General features: G+C 41.1%; 1 protein-coding gene across 2 annotated transcripts in view; it reads left to right on the top strand.

The window, feature by feature from the left end:
- LOC114446873 (SH3 and PX domain-containing protein 2A-like) overlaps nt 1–22,770 on the top strand; it is a 47,003-nt gene that overhangs the window by 10,818 nt on the left and 13,415 nt on the right. For both annotated transcript variants that reach the window (XM_028422742.1, XM_028422740.1), the window contains exons 3-7: nt 2,673–2,748; nt 3,316–3,392; nt 4,079–4,170; nt 10,668–10,699; nt 18,289–18,417. In XM_028422742.1, the coding sequence (XP_028278543.1) occupies nt 2,673–2,748; nt 3,316–3,392; nt 4,079–4,170; nt 10,668–10,699; nt 18,289–18,417 (406 nt within the window). The remainder of the gene's footprint in view (nt 1–2,672; nt 2,749–3,315; nt 3,393–4,078; nt 4,171–10,667; nt 10,700–18,288; nt 18,418–22,770) is intronic.

The following is a 22,770-nucleotide window of genomic DNA, read 5'->3' as shown; positions in this document are numbered from 1 at the left end:
CTCTTTTGTGTATGTGATTCAAGGAAAAAAAGCTCTAAGTCCAAAAATGTGATCCATCTTGTTTGTAACTTTATGAAGCTGTTACAAGGGGATGTACAGGGCTGCATTAAGTTATTTGTGCCATCCTCGGTATATGTCTTCTGTACTCAAGCCAGTTAAACTCTTGCCTGTGCCAAGACTCTGAATGAGATAATCCTGTTATCTAACAGCTTAAAACAAATATAATTTATTACTGCCATGTTTTTTAAATATAACATCAGAATGCATTCCATTATTTATACAGTTGTGTGTCCGAAATTTATAATTCTAATAATAAAATAATATTACATTATACATATAAACAACTCCACAATCTCACATTTACGCCTCCCTGTATCCGCACACTGCACGGCATAACAAATTACTCAGTCAATTGTGAAAAAAATGAAAAATGTTTGGATGACTTACAATCTTCATCAGTACAAACACAAGTCAGAAAATAACTCACCAATCTGAGAAATGAAAATGTAAAACCTGTATACAAATTGAGCACAGCACTGATTCAGCACATAGTTCAATATATATATAAACTGTGACTACTTGAATGTGAGGCAATTTCTGCAGGGCTGTTGCATTGGCTTTGTGCGGTAAACAACTATCAAGTAGATGTCAAAACACAGCCCATGGATGGAATCAGCTTGTTTTCCCACTCAAACATTCCTCCGAACTCCTCCTGTCTAAGATTCCTCTGAGAACAGCTTCTTTGTCTGCTGCACAGTGACTCTTTGTCACTTCCTCCCTCGTTACTCTAGTTAAAATAATAATTCATTCATTCATTAATTCATTAATTTAATAATTCAAATAATTTTCATTTACAGTTTACAGAAGGTGGTTTGTTGGCTCTGATTATTAAACGTGTGGTCGGAGACGTGGTAATCTTATGACATCACAGCACCTGTTGAAAACATGGCACGTTATGTGCGCTGAAGGTTCCTGGGAAGGGAATTTATTATATTAATTACAGCACCTCTGGACCCAGAAACCTCTCAATTACAGGGAAATGCGAGAGGGTGTTTTCCCCTCCAAGTTTTGGTCAGAGTTGTCCAGCTGTTACTATGGAAACGGCTTTCACACCTGTGAGTGTATCCAAGAAGGTCCCTGCGAGTGATGTCATCCTCACTTCTGCACATGAGCTCTCTCTTTCTGTTCCCGCTCCATTCAGGGAGTGTAAGGCTGCACCCGGCCTGTCAACATGATGATTTTGCTGCTTTCTGTGTCAGACAAACAATACTGTGGCCAATGCACTGTTATAACACCTGGGAGTTTTGAAAATTGCAGCCCTCTCTGTAAAATTGTGTTATTGCCATAGTATCCTAAAGAAAAACAGTCTGGTTTGTATATATATTTGACATCTTGCCTTCTCAGTTTTAGGAGACTATATTCTTAGAGATCAGACATGGTACCATGCTTGTGTGCAGGTGTGGTTAACCAGCACTGTTCTTTATACTCAGCCCTTTCTTTGTGCCCTTTAAAACACAATAATGATGCCTGTCCTCTTCAAAGGAAACCATTTTTTTGTCTGCTGTTCAGAGGAGGAGGAGGAGGAGGAAGGGGGAATGCCATGTCTTGAGAAATTTTGAGATTTAGCAAAGGCAAGCAGACGAGAGGAGGAAAAACAAAAGAACCGCAAGATGGGAAACCAAACCACCTCTTACTGGAGCAGTCCTACAAACAACTCCTACAGGCCCAGACAGACTGGATCCAACTTCACCCTGCAAGCTTGATTCTGTTTGTCCACCTGGTTCTTTTTGGCTCAATTTAGACTGAGTCTCCTCCTCTCAGTTGCTTCAGCTTGACACTCAGAGACTCTGCTGTTTAACAGAGCACATCTGGAACAAGGAGCGGCAGAGCGAACAAAGAGGCGGGGTTACATGTGGATGTCTGGCTCTCTCTTACTGTAGGATGCTTTCATATGCATTGATGGTATGGGTGTAATTTATTGAAAGAGGAAACCAGAGGCTCTTGTCCATGATACTCAACACACTTACAGTGCATGTCTTTTTTTCTTCAGTCATGGTCATATATCATGCACAATATGTAGCATGTGTTCTTTTTTTTTGGGGGGGGGGGGGTGCACACATGCTGAAACAGTTACAAATTGCTACACTTAAGGAAATCTGCTGTCATCACAAAAACCTTGACATGACATTCTTTGTATCTATTTTCAATGTCTGTTTAGCTCCAAAGCTAATCTCTCAGGAGATCGATCCTTTAAATGGACAGATGTATCAAGTGTCAACATCAAAGTGCTAATTAGCCCTCCTGATGGCTTCCTAAGCTCTTTAAGTGGTTTGCGTTTGAAGGATTTTTCTGATAAGTGTGGGTGACGTAACCTTGTCCGCTGCCCCAAAGATCAAAGTTAAACTGTTTGCAGTTGCATGGCACAGTAGCTCTTTGGGCGATATGTAATTATACTCTGTTTTGAACTTGTGTAACAAGGAGGTCATCTGTTTCTGGAGACCGTTTGTTTCTATTCTCGTTGCAGTTTACTCCACACTCATTAACACGTGGCAGATAAAAGAGCTTTTGAAAACAGTCACAGCACAATGACCGCTTTGCTTTCATAGTATATATTTCTGTATACAATTTATGACGTCTGTGCTGCACAACTCATGTTTGTGTCATTTTTGCAGATGCGAATCCTCGATCAGTTCCCCATTGAAGGAGGACAGAAAGACCCCAAAAAGAGAATTATTCCTTTTTTGCCAGGTAATTTCTGTGTATTGATATTTTTAGACTACAGGAATCACACAAGACATCCTACACACTACATGCCTTGGCCTACAACATTACAAGCTTTCATTACCTTCCATACTCCACCCAGGCCAAATCAATTTGTGGTCAGCCATGTCAGTAGGAGGCTAGCGGGGAGGGATTTGTCTAATCTGATAAATTCATTGTGGGCCAGAGCAGAGGAGAGAACTGAAGAGATCCTTTGTTAGATAGGCCGTGCTGCTTGAGTTTAAGCATTACTGTCTGGATGTGTCAGTAAGTCCAACATGGAGGGAACTCTATTTCCTGACACACAACACAAAACTCACACAGTTTTAACTGTTTAGTGGGCTTCATGTTGTTCAACACTAATATTAGCAGTTAGACCTAGAAGTGATGATAAACAGACTGGATCAGATCTAGCTAGTAGCTGGGTTAAAAGTGAATCTTTTCCTGTACTCCTAATAAGACTGTTTAACTGCCAAAACAGAAAGACTTTTTTTCATTGTGTTTTTTTTAACATCTTTAAAGATGGATTTACACCTAGCTTTGTTTTTTCTACAGGTAAAGTCCTGTTTCGCCGCAGTCACATAAGAGATGTAGCCGTCAAAAGGCTGAAGCACCTGGATAATTACTGCAAAGTAAGACAGAAGAGACCTGTAGTGCAGTACGGAATGTATTTTGTGTTTTGTCCTTATATGTTGGAGGAGCACTTTATCTGTGTCAAGGTTTTACCATTTGTACTTTTAAGGCAGGCTTCAACATTTATCTCCCCCCACCAGCTTCAAGAGGAAAACAACTGCTCTATCTGCACTGGTCATTTCCTGTCACCAGTGTAAATATATGGCAGCACATGAAGGAAGTGAGGGAAACAGGGACATACAGGGGTAAACACACTAAGAATGAATCAGCAGACCGCTGTGTGTAGACAGCTAGCTGACCCTTTTATATTCGTCAGGTCAGAGGAGGGAATGTGGGTCAGGTTTGTTGCCAAGTGGCAGCAGATTTTTTTAGTGGATCTGTTGTGCAGACAGAAAGGTTTTCTTTAAAATGTTGTTTGTATGATGTTTCTGATTTAGGAGCAGCTCAGACTGAATGTAGCTGTTGGACTATAAATCACCCCTGTGTGTTTTCCTTTGTTTTAACCCTCACTCTGGCTCAGAGCCTTCTTCCTTCCCCTCCACACCCTCCGCCTGGTCTTTTCATCTGACTCACTGTACACTCACAAAGTGTTAGAATCTGGTTACTTATTGCCAAACCCAACATACATACAACCCTTTAAATATGTTGTAACCAGTAGTTCTTCTCTCTCCCTTCTGCATTGCAGGCTCTGATGAAGCTTCCCCCTCACATTTCCCAAAGCGAGGAGGTCCTAAAGTTCTTTGAGACAGGGTCAGAAGACCTCAACCCTCCCACAGAGTGAGTAACTAAATATCAGAAGCCGTTTCAGTGCATTGGTATCCTCCCTGTTACATGAACATGACTGCAGTGTGAGTGTTTGTGTGGGACAGATGATGCTTTTCCAAAGCTTAGCTGTGTCTGAGGTGCTTGACAGATACTGGTTGGGAGGCGCTGCATTTTTATCAATAATGATTTTTTGGAAGGTGACACCTGATGCCAGAACTAATGCGGAGGGTTCAGTGGTGTCATGAGAGCGCGGTTTAGAGTTCAAGTCTCAGGGCAGATAAGATGTTGAGGCTACTCATTCGTCATGGTCAGTTTGTGATTACAGGCTGGTTTTCAATGTTATGTTGCTTTTTGTTTAAACTCTTTCCTTTTGTACATTTATTTCTTTTTATCACTGAGCAATGAAATTGCACTCACACCCTCTGTAAAAAACTGTTTCTACCACAGCCAGGTTCACCACCTCTGACCCCGCCTTCATGTTTGATCCCACTTCAAAGTGAGATCCTCCTCCATTCTCTGAGACAGTCTAGTTCAGATTAAAGTGAGATGTAGAGGTCTAAAAGCCATCCAAGTGCTCCTTCAAGTACCAGGGAGGTCAGGACTATGTCAAAATGATCGTTTACTTCACAAGTACTCAAGTTCTAACAACATGTGTAATAGAATAGTTATACTAATTATACAGCATCAACATAAAACATGATTCAAACATTGTAACCCTCACTGACAGCCTCTGCAGAGATGTGCTGTTTTGCTGCCATCTAATGGTCAACACGAGTAAGTGCACAGATTTCTAAAATGAGTTGATGTAAAGCTGCTCCATCACCAGAGGGAGCCATACAACAGGAAAACCTCTCTCCCTTTAGTTACAGTGAATAAAAGATGCTATTATACTCTGACATGTAGCTGTGTCTTCTGATGTCTCTGGTTTGGTAACAGTACTATCTAATATATTAATATTTCTCTTGCTTCACAGTCTGCAACTCATTTCACAGTATTATACACAAATGACTGAATTATTCTGTTGGGTGAGAAAGGGTGGTATTGTGTTTGTTTCAGAAGCCTATCGGCTCAACAAAAGTAGATATTTTACAGAAAATTAAACATAAAGATGATGAACATAAAGGCTAAAGAGATAAAATAGATAAAAAATGACACATTAGTATGATAGAGGCTTAGAAAAGTTTCTAATGTTGTAATAAATCATCTCACATCCTGGGGTCCAAATACACTCATAACAGAGGATTTGGAGAAGATGTTTGAGTTTACATTTCCTATCTATATGATAATGGATGCCAGTGGCAAGAGTATATTTACAATCAAAACACAAAGTCATTGAAATCGTATCTGTTATTTGCGACAAGGTGATTGTAATGTTACTTCTCTGTAAGGCTTTTGGCTGAGATAATGTGTCAGCCTGTGTTTTCACCTGTTTAATGAAAAGTATCGTTTGCTACCGTATCTGCAATGTGACTTTGCTTTGTGTTATATTTTTAGAACGTATGTAAGTTACACTTTATTAATGCTCTTGGGGAAATGTGTCCTCTACATTTGATCCATTCTAACGGTTTAGAACAGCACGCAGGGAATCAATCTAAAAATCCTCCATCGTGCATTCTAAGTAACATTTCACCTTTCCAGCACCCAAATATCAAGTTAATCCATACCACTGTGTACCGAGTTGTATTTACAGTTGTCAGACATAACAGATCACACAAAAACAACTATTTTGAAAAATGAGTTCAGAAGCGAAGCTGTCCTTTACTATTGTGTGACGTGTGAAAGTCATAAAATTTAATATTACAAAATTATAAGTTGCTGAGCTGAAAATACTAATAAAATCTAAAAAAGCATATGAATAATTTGTCAAACTGTGACCCTGATGAGCTGTTCAATGTAGCTTGCTATCTATTTGTCACAAATTATGTTTACATGACTCATACAACATGCCTCATCAGTGGTGCACTTTACCTGCGTCATGATCCTGTCTTCTGAATTATATCCTTAGTTTCTTGGTTATTTTAGTACAAATGCATTTGTGTTACTTTAGTATTATTATTTATTTAGTATTATGTCCCGTTTTATTTTTGAAAGGCCGTGTCCTACTTGAGTGTCCTTGTCAGTTTTACTTCCTAGTGTTTTTCCCTCCTTGTTGATTACCTGCCCCGCCCTAATGTGTTTCACCTGTGTCTGAGGTGTCTTCCCTGCCCTTGTGAGTTTAGTGTCCTTGTCTCCCTTCACTCTCACTGGCCAGATCATCTTGTCTCCTGAACTCCAGCCTGTATTCAAGAAACTCATTTTGATGAAAATATTTACTTTACTACATTTTTCAACAGCTTTAGTTAATCTAAAAGGACTGTTTAAACAATGACAGGCTTTTAAACAACAACACATTGTTAAAGATTGTCAGTGGTTTTCAAAAAGCAGTGTGTCATCAGGTTTACATTTCAAATGTCCCCATGTTATTAAAAGCTCCTACAAATAGTGATTTTTTTTCCTTCTATGCTTCTCACATGCTTCCATTTCAGCAAATATTCAAATGATCCAATATTTCAGCAAAAAATCAAAGATCAGAGAAAAACTGAAAACAGATTTGCATATCTGAACTTTTTCCATTAATCCTCGGATGAAGTCTCAGATTTATCTGCTGTCCCCATGTATGAGATGTAAAGAAGCCCAGCAGCTACGTTACTGCATTAACACTGATATTTCACTAGTAATGATCCAACCATATCATGTGTAGTAATGCATACGCTGCTATGTACTTGGCATGCACAGTTTCACACTGCTGTGTTGGTAAAGGTCTGATGTTGTTTCCGTCACTCGTGGATTTCATTTGTATCTGAAAAAGATTAGGGTTAGAAATTACATAACAGTCATTCGATCTTTAACAATAACAGCACTGCAGCTAAAAAAAAACCCTACATGCTTGTTTATCTTGGTAAAATCACTCATCTTTTCTCCACATACTCAATGCTGCAACTACTCCCTGCATTTGCATGTAAACAGATGCACGACTCATATATCATATTGCAAGTGTGAAGGCACAGGCTGATGAATACCAATGCACAGCAGTGCATTTTAAATGTTGAGAGAAGCTGCATTTGCCTGAGACTCTTTTCTTTAGCTCAGTGTGACATCAGTGTTTCACCACTAGGGGAGTTATTAACAGCTGATACGCAGTCAAACTAACGTTCTTTCACACTGACATCACTGTGCATTCATGGCCAAGCTTTGTTGGAGATTTGGGCCAGTATGCATGAGTTTACTGCACTATTGTGAGGATTTGAAAAATACGCAGCAGCACATTACCTACAACACTAAAAACTCCCAATTCAACCTCCTCTCTGTGCACATCAGACCTCTGCTCCTTCACTGTAGGATTTTCCAGTAGAAAACTTTATTTCCTGATGTGGGTGTGGGAAGTTTAAGGTACTGTGTTTGACTGTAATAGTTGTTCATGACTGTTAGATGTATACATAATTGCCGCAACTGCGGAGTATGCGCAGTTGTAGTGCAGCTATAGCAACGGTTTGTTTATTATTTCTGATTGCCCGTCGGAACCCACACGATGCGTCGGTGAGTGGGCATTTTTAGTTTTGAAATGTTACAGAGAAAATGTTAGCCGTTAATAACGGTTTGTTCGTGTGTTTTATTGCAGGTTTACAACCTAATAGACCTAATAGATCTAATACCACTAATAGTTCTGATGGAAACTAAAAGTTCTAAGACCTACTAATGGTTCTAAGAGTCACTAAATGTTCAGCTGGAAGTTAGTCCAGCTCACAGTTTATGTAGTATGTGTGCGTGTGAAATAAAGAGTGTGGAAACTACGAGTTGTATCCGCCGTGCTTGTTCCGACAACCCGTCCAGAGTGGGGGGCTAACGAAGAGTAAATCTGGACAATCACTGTGATTTCCTGCTCAATGACGTCGACCCGTTGACCCCCCGAGCTGGAGGTTTCCTCCTGCAGAGGTTAATCTGAGGTCATGTGTAGTGTCTGTGTAATGTGTGAGGCAGATCTTTCACTCCTCTTTGTTTGTCTTAAAAATGTGTGAAAAGGACCAATATCACATTCCTTTTCTAATAGGCCCACCAGCAAAGAGCGAGCTGCACTTATGTGCAAACAGATGGTTACTCTTAATTCTTAGCTTAGGATGGATTCTCACAGGGGTTTGCATTTTTAATGACGTGTTCAGTCCTCTCCTGCATGATCGTCCACATGATGATGAAACCAAACATTTACATTTTCACAACAGGTCTTCTGATTTTATGTTCAGATTCACCCCAAAAAACTGAGGCAAAGTCTTAAATGTTTAATAGTGTTTGGACATATTTTCGTTCCCCTCATCTATTAGGTTTTACTGGTGATAGGAAGGAAAGCACACAGAGTGAGAGCTGCATGCTCAGCCTCCTCCTGGGAGGAATATTACTCCACCTCTGTGCTGTAAGGGTCATAAGCAAACAGGGTAGGTCAAGCATCGACTTTATAACCATTTCTTCCGAATGCTCAGTTTTATCTCCCCCGTAAAGCAGAATTTGGAAAAGCAGACAAAGAAATGCAGAAATATTAAAGATCTATGACAATTAATCTTATAAAAAATATTGAAACTCCTCATAATTTATCAACTTGAGGCTATATGCTTGCTCAGCTCGCCTAAATGTTTATACATATTCATCCTTGTCTGCTAATGCTGTTACCCTAATCTGTTCATTGTCTTTATGTTTGCTTAGATATTGCTCATCTGTTCACGGTATCGTATGGGAAGTTATAATATTCAGCTGGGTGCAGTTGTTTCTTCACAGTTTGAGTTCTGCTTAAATCCAACTCAAACAGTGTTCTTACTCTGTCATAGCCCAATTTAACAGTGTATTCATGGTTGTTTTATTTCAACATTAAGTGCATTATTTATGTTTTTAATGAAGCTATTAAGTCATAAGCTATTACGTGGTGTCGTCTGTCTCCTATTTGCTCAAGCATCTGGAAACAGAGAGGGCTTGTGCCAAAAAATGACTTTATCTAAAGTAACAAAAAAGCAGTTACTGGTATAAATGTTGTGCTCAAGCAACAAGGAGTGGTGCATTGCTTAAACAAATGTAATTTGGATATTCCTGCAATTGCCAGACAGTGACTTAACCCTATTTTGTATCTGTGTTTAGTCCTTTTAAAAGATAAAGCAAATGTTAAACAGCTCCTTTGCTCTAAAGAATCTCCGTCTCAAATTGCACAGATCTCCTTTGCAAAACTATTCCTGTTAACTGGAATGATTGAACACACGGAGTGTAACCTGGCAAATGTTGGACGAGGTTTATCCAAACATGTGCTCACATCCATATCCACATCTGGCTGTGGCTCCAGTCCTGCTGCCGGCCTCTCCGGAGAGCCTGGTGTCTGCTCCTATCTGTGTCAAAAACCTTCAGTTTCTCCTCCGTGTTTTTAGCTCCACACCTTCATTAACTGAATGAGGACATGCAGTCAGTCAGTGCTTCCTAAAATGTTTCGCTTTGAAATGTTTATAACAAATCATCAAGCTGCATTGGGTGATTATTAATGTCATAATTTATGAACCTGTGAAGCATGAGCATTAGCAATGATGTTTCCAAGTCAATTTACAGCAGTCCTGAAAGCATAACACACCATGTCAAAAATAAGGCTTTTTCACCTAGAAGCATGGGTCCATTCACTCTTTAGGACTGTCTTGTGAACTCCTAGATTGAATTGTAGCCTATTTCAGTTCACTGACATTAAGAGTCTCTATGTTGTAAATGGTCTCTGGTAAATTTACATGTGATCAGGCCAGAGCAGGAAGCGCATCCCTGCTGTATTTATCACAGTTTAGTTGTGTTCCTTATGTGTATCTGTTTCTACTATTTCTACTACTGTATTCTCCACTATGCAAAGTACACTGTTTATTTGTTGGAAATAAATGTAACTTTCCCCTACTAATGATAAAAGCACAGACATGCAATTAATATAAGCAGTGAATGGTAAGCTGCTGCTCTGTGACTGTGGTGAGCATCAGAGCACAGAGCAGGTTCATTGACATTAACTCTCTTCCTTCCAGGGTTTTGTTAGATTCCAGCCTTTGGAACAGAAAGAGGCTTTCACATCTAGACATGAATGGGACTTACCAGGGAGATATGATACTGTTGTGGAGTAAACAAAACATCGTTCTGTTTAACAGTGGCAGCTGCATCTACACCATTTGAACAAATGTATACACACATACATGGTGCTATATTAGCTAAAAGAAGCCAATGGTACTGTCCTTGACATACTTACTGCAGAACTCACCCAACTGTATCCCACCCTGCCTCCCTCCCCCTGAGAGTGTGTCAAGTTCTGCATGCATTCTTAGCCAGGGTTTGGCTGGTACTTGTGTGCCAACTGCATTTGGATGGTCCCAGGGCAGAGACTCAGCTGTAACCAGTTAATGAAAGGTCAGTTCTCTGACCTCTGTTGCTCACACACTCATACTGACCATGTTGTTCTGGTGTTGTTTCTTTTCTAGAGACTGTGGAGGCTGTGGAAAACGAAAATCAGGTAAGAAAAATCTTTTGTGATATTAGGGTTGCATGCAGTGTAAAAAAGTTACAGTGTTTTTGAATGTGACAGCTTTCATCATTTTGTATTTGTTGTGCAAAACTGAAGTTTAAAGGATAATTCCACTAGTTTTACACATCAGAGTCATAGGAGAATGGGGACAGTATCTCCACTTTGGTTGGGGATGAAAAGAAGACAAGTTCTTACATTTCTGGCAGTCTTATATCAGAAAAAAGACAGAAATCAGTGGCAGCATGTTCTTTTTATTGTCTTCAATCATAGAATGCATTACGCACAATGTTTGTCAAATCTGAAATAGCCTGGTGGAGTTGTTCATTGATCTTGACTGAGATGATCATCAGTCATTGATCAACATAAAAATTAGTTTATATGTTAATTTAATGTGTCATTTCTAAATGCAAAACATTCATGTTTCAGGGCTGGCCCTAACACTTGTATTATTAATATTATGAAATGGTTTAGATCTGTGTTAGGTGGGAGACCCCAGCTGTTTGTGCCTCTGTATGTGCATCGCCAGAATTGGCTGTAGCATTAATTTTTGTGAAAGACTGAGTGACTCAGCTGAGCATGGGGATATGAGCGTAGGAGGCTGCAGGAAAAGTATGAGAGGGGTTTAGTGAACAGCTGTGCGATCGTTGTGTGTTCATGTGCACGCGCAGGGCTCTGAATACCCACATGCATTACTGAATTACACATTAGTCCTGCAATCAGATGGGAAGTCGCTATGTCCATCCTTCGTGCTGTCTGCCTTGGTTACGTATGACATATCTTCACCATGGAAGTCTTGGTAGATGACCTGTAAGTTGATTTTCTGTGGGTGATCTACTCGGAGGAAAAGCTATGCTGGAGTTGCCACCAAACGAAATAAGAGCCCAACCTAATTTCATTATGTGTTCCATGGTATTGAGGCTTTATGTAAGAGGGAATTCCAGCTAGATAGTGAAATGGAAAAATTGTCTTATTTCAGCTGTGTGTGTGTGTGTGTGTGTATGAGGAGCCTACATTCAGTCTGTGCAAGATATTAAATTGGCTTCCAGCTGCATTCATATCGTCTGTCTGGAAAGTTCGTCATACTGTATAAGTCCGCATGCACAGCTCTAGCTCTTTTATTCTGAAAGGTCTGCATAGATGTGTCATTTCAAAGATGCACAGGTTTATTTATTCAAGTCTCAAGTCTACCAAAGGAAACAATTTAGACATGTAGCACGTAGTGTACAAGCTCTCCAAACTTCATCGGCGAGTCTTCGCCATAGTCCCCATACTGGACATTAGTGGTTGGAGCAGGACAGCAGATAAAGTGCAGTGAGTCTGTGGTGAATTTGTGCTGTAGCTGCAGCTTATGGTTCCCATAATTACATGGTGCAGGTCTCCCATAAGAGTTTACTGAGCCCCTGCCCTACACATGGAGAATGTAGCCTGTTACCACAAAACTGCAAGTGGTTAGAGGGTCGACAAGGAGCTCTGTGTACCTGGCAACGACGAGGAAATCAGAGAAACATCTTAGGTTTACACACTAGCTGGCATCATAGTTGTTACCAATAGTGACTGTGACGATTGATTTTTGTATGTCTCCCTTAGAACTGAGCCTAGATGGTGGAGTCTCATATAAGGAGTGTATTAGAAAAAACAGAGTTATATAAACTGGAGATTCTGTCTGTCATATGTTTTCAGTAACATTCACACCCATATCTCCATTGTTTATGGCTTATGCTTCAGGAAGCATGTTTGGCATCAAAGCCAGACCACTATCTACACAAGGTTAATAGAAAGACGTGTAATTTTCTGCCTAACATATAATGGAGCTGTCAGGATTGACTGCAGATAAATCTCTGTCATAACTGTGACAGATGACGAGACATGATGTCATAAGAAAACCCTAAAGGAAACGGGATTAGCCGCTACTTACACTTCAGGATGGTGAGCGTCAGGAACTTCAAAGCTTTCATAATTTAACTGTTTAGTTAGATGAGCAGAAGACAGTCAGAAATGGAGCAGGAGAGCGGAAAAGAAATGGAGCGCTCGGGGGTGTAGTGCATGTGAAAAGCAGCTGGAGAGGAGAGGAGGTTTACGTGGCAAGTGGAAACCATGTCAGTGTTGCGCACAGGCCGAGTGAGTGTGTTTATGTGTGCAGACTTGCTGTCTTTATTTGAGCTGCAGGTCTCTGGGGGCCCGCAGGGTGTGTAATGTGTGCATGAGGTTGTGTCTCTCAGGGTGCTCGCACACTGTATGTGTATGCTTGTCAGAAAGAAAAGGGTTAATCTGTTAAAGAGTTGGATTGTGGGTGGGTCAAGAGGTCCTGTGTTTGTTTGTATTTACAGATGGATGCGATTTTAAACTGGCATAGGAAATCATTAAGGCAAATGAGCACTTTCAAATCACTTTAACAACCGTGCGCTGTTTCAGCCGCTCGTTTCCCCAATGAACAGCTATTGAATACTGAACCTGCTCCTTTCTACTGCACAATAATGAGTCGCACAGAGGGTAATTTTGTAGGTTAAATCAAATTTTGCTTTTTTCTGTTGTTTTACCAGATGTTGTTACTAGACCTGAATATTGCTGTTTATTTCATCTATACATCATTTATGTGTGGAGTTACCACTGAGGTCTGGCTGTGTCGATGCTCTGCCCCCCACAGCACAGTGCAGAGCCAATACAGGCTGTTCTGTTTCTGATAATCAACAATTTGTCACAGTGGACTTCCAGCCTGCAGGCAGGGCTTATAAGCTTCCCCCCTCAAAACATAAAACAGAAGCTGTACTGTATGAGAATTTGATTCACGTATAAATTGTGATTTTACATACGGTGTCAGTAAAGTTTTTTTTCACATGCTAGTTGTCAAGTGTTTAAGTCGTCAGAGTTTCTACTGGAAAACCTGATGAAGTGGGGGGATTGGTTTTGAAGTCCTGCTCATTAGGTCTGCGGTTTGAATCAGGTTCCAGTGTTTCTGGAAGCCTTCTGTATCGGCCACATCCAGTGCAATGGTATCTAGTGAATGCTTTTGCGGAGACAAAAAAAAAAGATGACTTCAGAGTTGTGAGTTTAGCCTAGAAAAAGTCAGGTAGTAGCATTTTAGTGCAATATTTTCACAACTGGCACCATGTAATCATGTGTATGCAGACACGAGTTCAATATTACACAATGTTATATAGTTGTTGTGATGTTTAAAGAAATACATCAATCTGGAAGAATCTTTAGCAAGAACTTCTTCAGCAGATCTTGACATGTCTCTTCTTTTACTTCTTTGTTATTTCTGTGCCACTGTTCTGTGGGAATCCTCAGATGAGGCGAAGATAATGAAGATATTCGGCAGTAACTCTTGTGTGAAGGCTGCCTTACTGTAAGATGATTTTTGTGGAACGGTTCGGTACTATTTATTTGTGGTCTGCCCCTTTTCCCTCAGGGCCACATACTGATTCAATGACATGAGTACATCTGTACTACATTGAACAGCAGTTCAGTGTCCCCTTTTAATCCAGCTGCACATCTGCTGCTGATGAGCCAAACAAAGGGATTGCACTTTGCCAAATTTTACTTCTCTCAACCTAGCTGTTGTTGTGTGCTCAGGACGTTACCCCCTTGGGTTAAGAAAAGTGCCACTAAACCATTTGGTGCAGTGTCAGCTAAACTCTTAACTAAACAGCACGACCCTTAAGAAACCTTTCACAAAGAAAATATCCTTATAAATGGGAAGACTATAGACTCCCAGGTTTCCTCCTCTTGGTGATGAATTATTGCAAAGTTCCTGACTGTCATCATCTTTGGATGGAGCTGATGACTGGTGAGTGGGGGTGGAGTTTTGGCTTGGATGGAGTTAGGACGTCTGGGAGTGCAAAGGGTGGGAGCAGGAAGCACATGTATAAATCTGAGTGAGGAGAGATAAACACAGAGAGTGGCTAATGGCGTTGCGTGAAGGAAGCCAAAAAAGAAAAATACTTTTCAAAGTTCATAAATGCTTTCAGTCGTCACTGTTAATGTACATTAGAAAACACGTGCAAGCTAAAGTCTTTGTTTGTGAACCCACCCACCCCCCTATTTCTTTTTTTTCCAGGGAGTGACTTCAGTTTTGTAACTTTACTGAAGTTCCACAGTTGATGTGTACACGTTTCATTTTATGCTCATCTGTCTTTATACACGCACAAATTAGAGCTATCCTGTCTGAGGCTGTTTCACCTCATTTTTCTCACACATGTTCTCCATGTTCAGACTCTGTCTTCCTGCTGTTGCAAAACATTTCATTTCCTGAATGAGGCTGAAATATTAGCTTTTGTTTTTCAGGCCTATTGACTTTGCTGACAAAGTCTTTACTCACTCACCTCAGGTCTCAGATTTACTGTTCTCTCACAGCAGCAGTTAATTGTAAGTTTTTTAAAGCCACATTCACTATTTCACATAGATTATAGTTTTATGAGATCATGACCTGCTGAGTTTTATGTCCATCTGTCTTCAGATTATACTGTTGACAAGGGTGTTTTCTTTTGTCCTTTTTGTGTTTTGTTTTGATAAAATTCAAGTTTCAAGATACATAAAAAGAGGACAGGTCATTATTCCCTTCAAGCCCAAGTCCTGTTTTAAGTGGACAACACTCCAGAATACATAAATCTACAAGCTTGAAAATCCCTGCTCATGAAAAAGTAATGAGTAGTTAATTTAAAATGCACTTAAATGAAGCACGGCATACTAAATCTAGACAGAGCAGATTTTTTTCATTGTTAGGTTGTTTGTGTGTCCATTCTTCCTAACAAAAGCTCTGGCTGCATGCTGAGGTGTCTATTATTTCAGTAATTTATCACAAAAGCACCACCACATCGCAGTATCTTAATGCATCCTTTGAAGGCTGCTATTGAAAACTGATTGTGTCACAGCATGACGTGTGCTTCAGTGGAGTGTGGCCCTGCAGGATGCAACAGGTGGATCCTTTACAGACTAATCTTCTTCAAGATTTATTGCATGTTGATTTGATTTTTGGCTCGATGAACCAAGACCCCCAGCTCTCGCTGGAGCGGTTCGCAGCTGAATGCGAAGCGGCAGGGGATGAGAATCAGCACCTCTAAATTGGAGGCCATGGTCCTATGCCAGAAAAGGGTGGAATGCCCTCTCAGGATTGGGGACAGCGTCTGCAGTAATGAGGGCTCTGCTCAGGTCCGTAGTGGTGAAAGAGGCAAGGCTCTCAATTTACAGCTTGATCTACGTTCCTTCCCTCATCTATGGCCATGAGCTGAGGGTAGTGACCGAAAGAAAGAGATTACCAGTGGATGAATTGAGTTTTCTTCACAGGGTGGCTGATCTCTACCTTAGAGATAGGGTGCAGAGTTTGGTCATCCAGAGAGGAGCCAGTTGAGGTGGTTCAGGCACCTGGTAAGGATGTCACCTAGACACAGGCCTGGTGAGGTATTCTGAGCCTGTCCGACTGGGAGGAGACCCCAGAGCAATGCAGGACGCGGCAGAGGCGTTATATCTCTCAGTTCACCTGGGAACACCTCAGTACAGATAGATTTTTTCAAGAGAATATAGTGGACTCTGCAACTATAACTCTAATAGCTGAAGAGTAAACTTGTAAATGATTGTATTATTAACATTGTGAGATAACAGGAACCATGGATCAGGACAGAAAGATGACATGCCTCAGTGAAACACATATGGCCTCAGTGAGGTTACATATGCTGACACTCTGTAAATGCAACTGATAAAACTGAGCTAAAAATGAATACACAGATTATCACTGATGCAATGTTGCTTTAGTAACGTCTAAACATGTCAATCATCTGATGTCTTCATTGAGGGCGAGTTGATCCAACTTCTCAACCACATATTTCTATTAATAGTGTCAAAAAATGTTTCTGTTTGCTGGAAATAAATTAATTTCTATCATATTATACAGTGAGGAACAAGCAGGCTAATTTTAAATAATGTTATTTCCATTTTCTCTGCACCCAACTCTGTGGTTAGGCAAAACATCTTGCATAAATAAAGTGAAGCTTCAAAAACCACAGCTCGACCACAGAAATCCAGCGTCAGACTCTTTGGCAGTTTTAGCATGTCAGATGCTAATGGTGCTGAGTTCATCTTCATGAGTTATTAGCTCCTTGACATTTGAAATGGAGTTCCTAAACTGAATGAAAATATATTATTCAGATTTAGAGTAATGTTAATCTCTAGTGTGGCGGACTGTTGCCAGGCCCACTCTTTGGGTAAATGGCAGCTTAATCCAGACCTTCTTAATCATGTCTTATCTAAGTCTCAAAACTTTCATTTACTGGACTTGTAGTGTTCCTATTTTCCATAGGGCAGTCACTCTTTCCATTAAAAATAACTTTCATTGTTTGACTTGTTAGGTTTTTTTTACAAATTTTTTTCTTGAAATATTTGCTTATTTATGTGAGTCAGCTCACACAGCCTTACAGAAAACTGATGTGAAGCAAAGAGACCATAAAAGAACATATCTGCTGTAGCAGTGGTGTTTGTGGTTAGCAGATGTAATCTAAAGCGTGCACCCAGTAGCCCCCTCTGTTTGCAGCTTTGAACTCGGTGGTCAGCAGAAGTTCTTGTTAATGTGTGAACTGAACGTCAGCTGGTGTGTCTCTTAATTCCAGCAGAAAGTTCTTAGATCTGCTTTAGTTCTTTCAGTTATGCTTGTTTTAAGGATTTTTCATGATTAATACCTCAGCCGGGCTCAGTTAATGTTGTGGGTGTTGGTAACGCACCAGTTCTTTAGATGCCTTCATAAATGAAAACATCTGCTTTTGTCTTTAGAAGGGCATTCCTGTTGTTAGTTAGTAAAACAAAATCTGGCACGTGATAGATGTTGACCCAGTTAGCAAGGCACAAACCAAATGAAAAACTAAGTCACTGCTGGTGCTTACATGGTTAACTCAGTGGAGTAGAGAAAGGAAGATTTCCATTGGCTGAGCAGCATGCTGTAGTCAGAGCTCTAGTGTTTCAGAGAGACAGAGGGCCATCCCTCCAAGCACTGCTCCAGCCCCTTCATCTGGTTCTATTTAAGGCCCCCAGTCCCGACTCTTATGATTGGCGTACACAACCCCCTACTCTTCCTCCAGTTCCAGCCCCAACTGAAGGAGGCTTTTTAGCAGATGGTTTATTTTCCAAGGGAAACCATTTCTTTCTCCCACTCCACTGTCCTGTCCTCAGCTGGCTTCAGCTCACTTTTCTGTCACTGCTACACCTCCCTCTTCTTTTTCATTGCCGCTCTTCTTTAGACTCTGTTCATGTGTCTTATTGCATGTACCGGCCTGGAGTCAGCTTTGTCGGACAATAAGGATGAGGTCCCCTCAGTAACACAGAATGGATTTTTTGCAGTTTACTGCCTGATCCTGTGCTTTTTGGAAGGAGGGTCTTCCACTAGACTTCCAGCATCTTCCTAGATGTTGGGCTGGAAGGGGATGCAGCTCTATGGCTAGAATCTGGGGAAGATGCACTGAACTCTGTGAATATTGTGATTGGCTGAGCTCTAAAGACAAAGTGGCCTATGGCACAGCGAGTGCCCAGCAACCGTTCTCGTGGACCTATGGCTGGCAGCTGGCTGACAGCATGTTTTTTTCCATCAACTCCAGGTCTGGATGCTTCGGACCCCATGCTCCTGGAACAATATGTGGTGGTGGCCAATTATGAGAAACAAGAGCCTGCAGAAATCAGCCTCCAAGCAGGCGAGGTGGTCGACGTCATCGAAAAGAGCGAGAGTGGTGAGTAACCAAAACAAAGACACACAACAATGGTCGTACATGTTCGGCACCAACTGATTCACTTAAAAGTTACTGAAACATTCTGAGCTCAACCCCTTCACCTCCTTTGTCCAAAGCCTGCTAGCTGTTACTCAGCCCCATCTGGAGGCTCGCTTTGGCCTGCAGTCAGCCCTGTTTTTTCCCACTGTTGGTTTAGGCCGGAGGCCAGAATGTTGCCTCGAGTAAGAGGAATGTCTTCCAGACTCATATTAATTATTCCACCTCACTTTAATGGAAAGCCAGAAAGACATGCCGAATTTACAAATGCCAGCTGCAGAGAATCCTTAGTCAGCTGTTTAACCTCTGGAAAGAGCTAGCAGGGAGGGCCAAATTTGTGTTTTAGGGTGTATGTGATTCGATTTTGAATGCTTAACAAGTCAGTAGCATGCTAATGAAGGCTCCCATACTATACATTCATTTTGAAATGAATATAATTAGAAAATTTGGTCAGATGTCACTGACTGACTCAGGTCTGAGCACCTGCCTGAATCCTTTTTTTTTCTTAAATGAAATTTGTCATATAAAGCAACAGGGCTGACTGTAGAGGTATAGGTGCAGTAACAAGGTCTGACATTCAGCTTTAATGGTGTGCTGAGACAGTAAAACAGTAATGGAACTCATGTGTTCTTTAGAGGGAGGTATGGGGGAAAGAGAGATGGAGGTCCAGGAAGGCAATTGGACTTGGGTTTCATGATGGGTGTGAGTGCCACACTGGCCTTAGGGAAGAGGGTCCGTAGAGCAGGATCGCTTTGAAGTGTCACGTGCCCTGCCTTCGGGTCGGTGTATTTGTTTTTACTCCATGCTCCAGTAGGATTTTGACCCAATGGGGAGTCGCAGTGAGGCGGATATTCCAACACCTTGAAGTCCTTTTATCGGGGGCCTTATATGAGCGCTTTCCTCCCTGAATTTGAACTGCCACGGTCCTCTGGTTTTAAGCAGAGGCCCCTCCACTGACCACTGTGCAAAGCTACAACGGCTGATCTGCAGGCACGTCACATCACAGAGTTATGATTTCCAGGTTTCCTGTAACTTTGTTTCCTGTTATTATTGCTTTATTTCTCCATTCTGTGTTGCCACTCTTTTATTCATTCCTCATTTGGATTCTCTTGTGAAATCAAAACAGTAGAATGCAGGCCTTTTAAAACACATCCTGAGGCTGTTTGGCAGTTTTATTACACACCGACACTTACAGGGCTCTGTTTTTTCTATAGAGACCATTTCCAGGAGCACAGCTAGCATTTAGCTTAAATCTCAACACCTCCTGCAATGGAAGTCAACTAAAGCTGCTCCATTTGGTTGTGTTACATCACTCCGCATCACTTTGCCAATACTAACAAGACCAGGTGTGTGCTAAGAAGATTTCAGAGCTCATTTGATTTAGCATCCATTCCCTTGCAGGATAAGTACAAACCCTTTAATGGTTCCTGACAGATTGATCGGCGTATTACAGAGCTACGTAGTGAATGTGCTGAGTTAGAGGTACTAAAAGTGTCTGCTGCATTTGTTATGATAAAAGGCCTGTATGGATTTAAAGCAGCTTAAGTCCCCCTGCAGAGTATGTGAGTGGAAAAACCCCTGTCTTGTTGCCAACTAATTTTGTATCAGCATTGTGTGTCTGATTGGATTTGTGTGAGATTTCTTTGCATAAAGGTGTGCAATACGAGTTAAACACTGAGAGATCTAGAAATGGAAGCTCTGTATTATTTTTGCCAGTCACCCGAGACCTTCAACAGAAGTCCTGCTGTTAAAGCTACTGTACCGTAGACATTGGCTGTGGCTGCTGCCCAGCACAGTTATCGACTTTTCCTTACCTTGGATTAGATAATATATGTCTTTGACAGGGCAGTGAATCTAGGTCAACTCAGCTTTCTTCACTTTTCAAGCCTGCTGCCCTGAGTCAAGCAAGTATTTTCCATTGCACTGGCTTCAACAATACAGTTTGTTTGTGTTGTTGGTGTGTGTGTGTTGTTCAGTTGTTACTGTAGTTTATACCGAGCACTAGTTTGTTGGGTTTGAAGCAGTAGAGATCAATGAGTGCCACATGTTCTGTTGTAACATTCAGTTTCTCCTTATTCAACCCACATCCATAAAAAATGCAGGATCAATCTAATGTGAGAAGAAACAAAATATGTTTTAAAATTACTAATTCTGTCCTTGGTCCTTCTGCTGCTATTTTATTTGTCTTTTTATGAGAGTCTGCCAGGGGGAGATGCTGGCTCAGGAGGAGAGAGGAGTGCAGGGAGAACTCTGGGAGAAAATGGAAAAAGCAATTTCCTGCCAAAGTTAGTGGTTCAGAGAGGTTGGTTCATTATAATGGCTTAATGGATCCTCCAGGATGCCTCCTCAGTATATACTGTATTGGAGAGATGTTAACTAAAGCTTAGCTAGCTGCTGTGTTGGTCAGTTCAAATGCTCTGTATTCTGTGGTTTAAACTTTGCCCTTTAATGGAGCGTGTAGGAAAGAAAAAAAATAATTTGCAGGCATTTGCGGAAATATTGTACTTATTGCAGGCAGTGTGGAGCATTTTGTCCTCTGTGTGGACAAAGTCAGGGTTTAATGTCTCCATTCAAGGCTATGTTATGTGGATTGCCTGTCTGTTTTGGATGTGACAACATTCTCTATCTCCCCCAGGGTCCCAGGCACCCCCTATATACTGTATGTTTATATTTCTGCTGCTACGATAATATTGGATAAATGTTAGACAAAGCTATGGAAGGTAACAGGGGTGTTCCTGCAGGTGATGTTCGACTGACTGGCTTAAAGCCCACAGAGGCTGCATGCAGATTAAACGGGATCTGGCCCTCAGCATGGTATGATTGATGTGCAGGATGTCTGCTTTACCTTCACATGGAAAAAATGTAGCACTACTACAATAACGTCTCTCCTCTCTCCAGCTTCAGGCTGGAAACAAGATGATCTCAGGGTTAAGCTCAGCAGGAGCTCAATGTTCAGAGAGCTTCAGCTGGAGTTCAGTTCAAATACACAGCTTAATGTTACTCTGAAGGGATTATCCCTGTAAAATTTAAAGCTGCCTATAAAATTATTTTGACAATTTATAAATAAGGGTAACAATAGAAGCAACTGACTTTTGTCTAGAAACTTGCGAGCAGCATGTAGGGCTTTTTACCGACAGAAGGACTTAAACCTAAAAAAGCTGATTGCATATGACACCCGTAAAATATAATCCATGTTTTCCAAAGTCATCCAACCTGATGTGTTTTTGTCAAAAACAAAGCACTGTTTGTAGTATTCATGTTGTTCCAATATGAACAAGAAAATCTCAGAAAACAACTTCCAAACTCAAGAAATAACACTGAATGAGCATGTGAATCACTTTGCTTAGTGCTGACTGGCACAGCTGCTGTCAGGGATTTGAAACACAGATTCTGGCAATGTAATGAAGTGTACCTTAAACAAGGAGGATCAGAGATCTTATCCATCCTGCACAGATAGAATGGCATTTCACTTTCCTCTGTATTGTCCCAAGTTAACTAAGAGACTGAGAGAACTCAGCTTCAAACACTGAGTGCGACTGCATTATGTTTACTCGATGTTTTTTCTGTCTCTGTGTGCAGTGGAATAAAGGCGAGGTTCGTGTTGAGCTTCAAGTGCTCAAACCCTCTGTTTCCAAGTTTGGTATGTGCAGTTTCAGCAAGACCATGTTTCCTTGTATAATCGAGGAAAAACCCTATAATTCTTGTCAATGAAGCACCAAAGACATGATAGAGGAAAGCTGCCAAGTGTTAAATGTCTTTTTTAAGCAGAAGTTGCTGCACCAGATGGAAGACACATTATCCACTGAGTGTGATCCCCATCCTTCACATTCTTTGAGCCTAACATAGGAACTACTAATGACCATCTCAAGAAATTAACCGTGTCCGTGTATTTTTAGATAATGGAAACTCAAATGGGATGTTTGTAACAGGCTTTTCAGGCTTCTTCTACTTTATTTTCTATCACAACACAGAGACACAGAAAATGGAGCCATAACAGAGTCTAAGTACTTAGTAATAATAGTGTACAGGACTCAGTCTGTGGAGCCAGAAAGGTACCCCTCTCCCTCTCCCTCTCACTCATTCACTCACTCAAGAATTGACCATTGAGTTAACCCGACGTTTTAAGGGGTGGGCGCCCAGACGCTCAAGGACTGCTGTGTCTCCAAATCAGTGGAGCCTACAGGCTGTGGGCTACAGCTTCGTCCAGACCATGAGGGGATCCTTTCAGACGCTGAGTGAAGGTCGTTCCTTAGGTCAACATTAGCTCTTGAAAGTCGTTTTGTCCCGTTCTCGCTCCCCCTCCCCCCCCTCATACCA

This window comes from Parambassis ranga, chromosome 15, assembly GCF_900634625.1.
Source record: "Parambassis ranga chromosome 15, fParRan2.1, whole genome shotgun sequence".
Lineage (NCBI taxonomy): Eukaryota > Metazoa > Chordata > Actinopteri > Ambassidae > Parambassis > Parambassis ranga.
The sequence above is the reverse complement of the archived record's forward strand: the minus strand, read 5'-3'. Positions and strand labels throughout refer to the sequence as shown.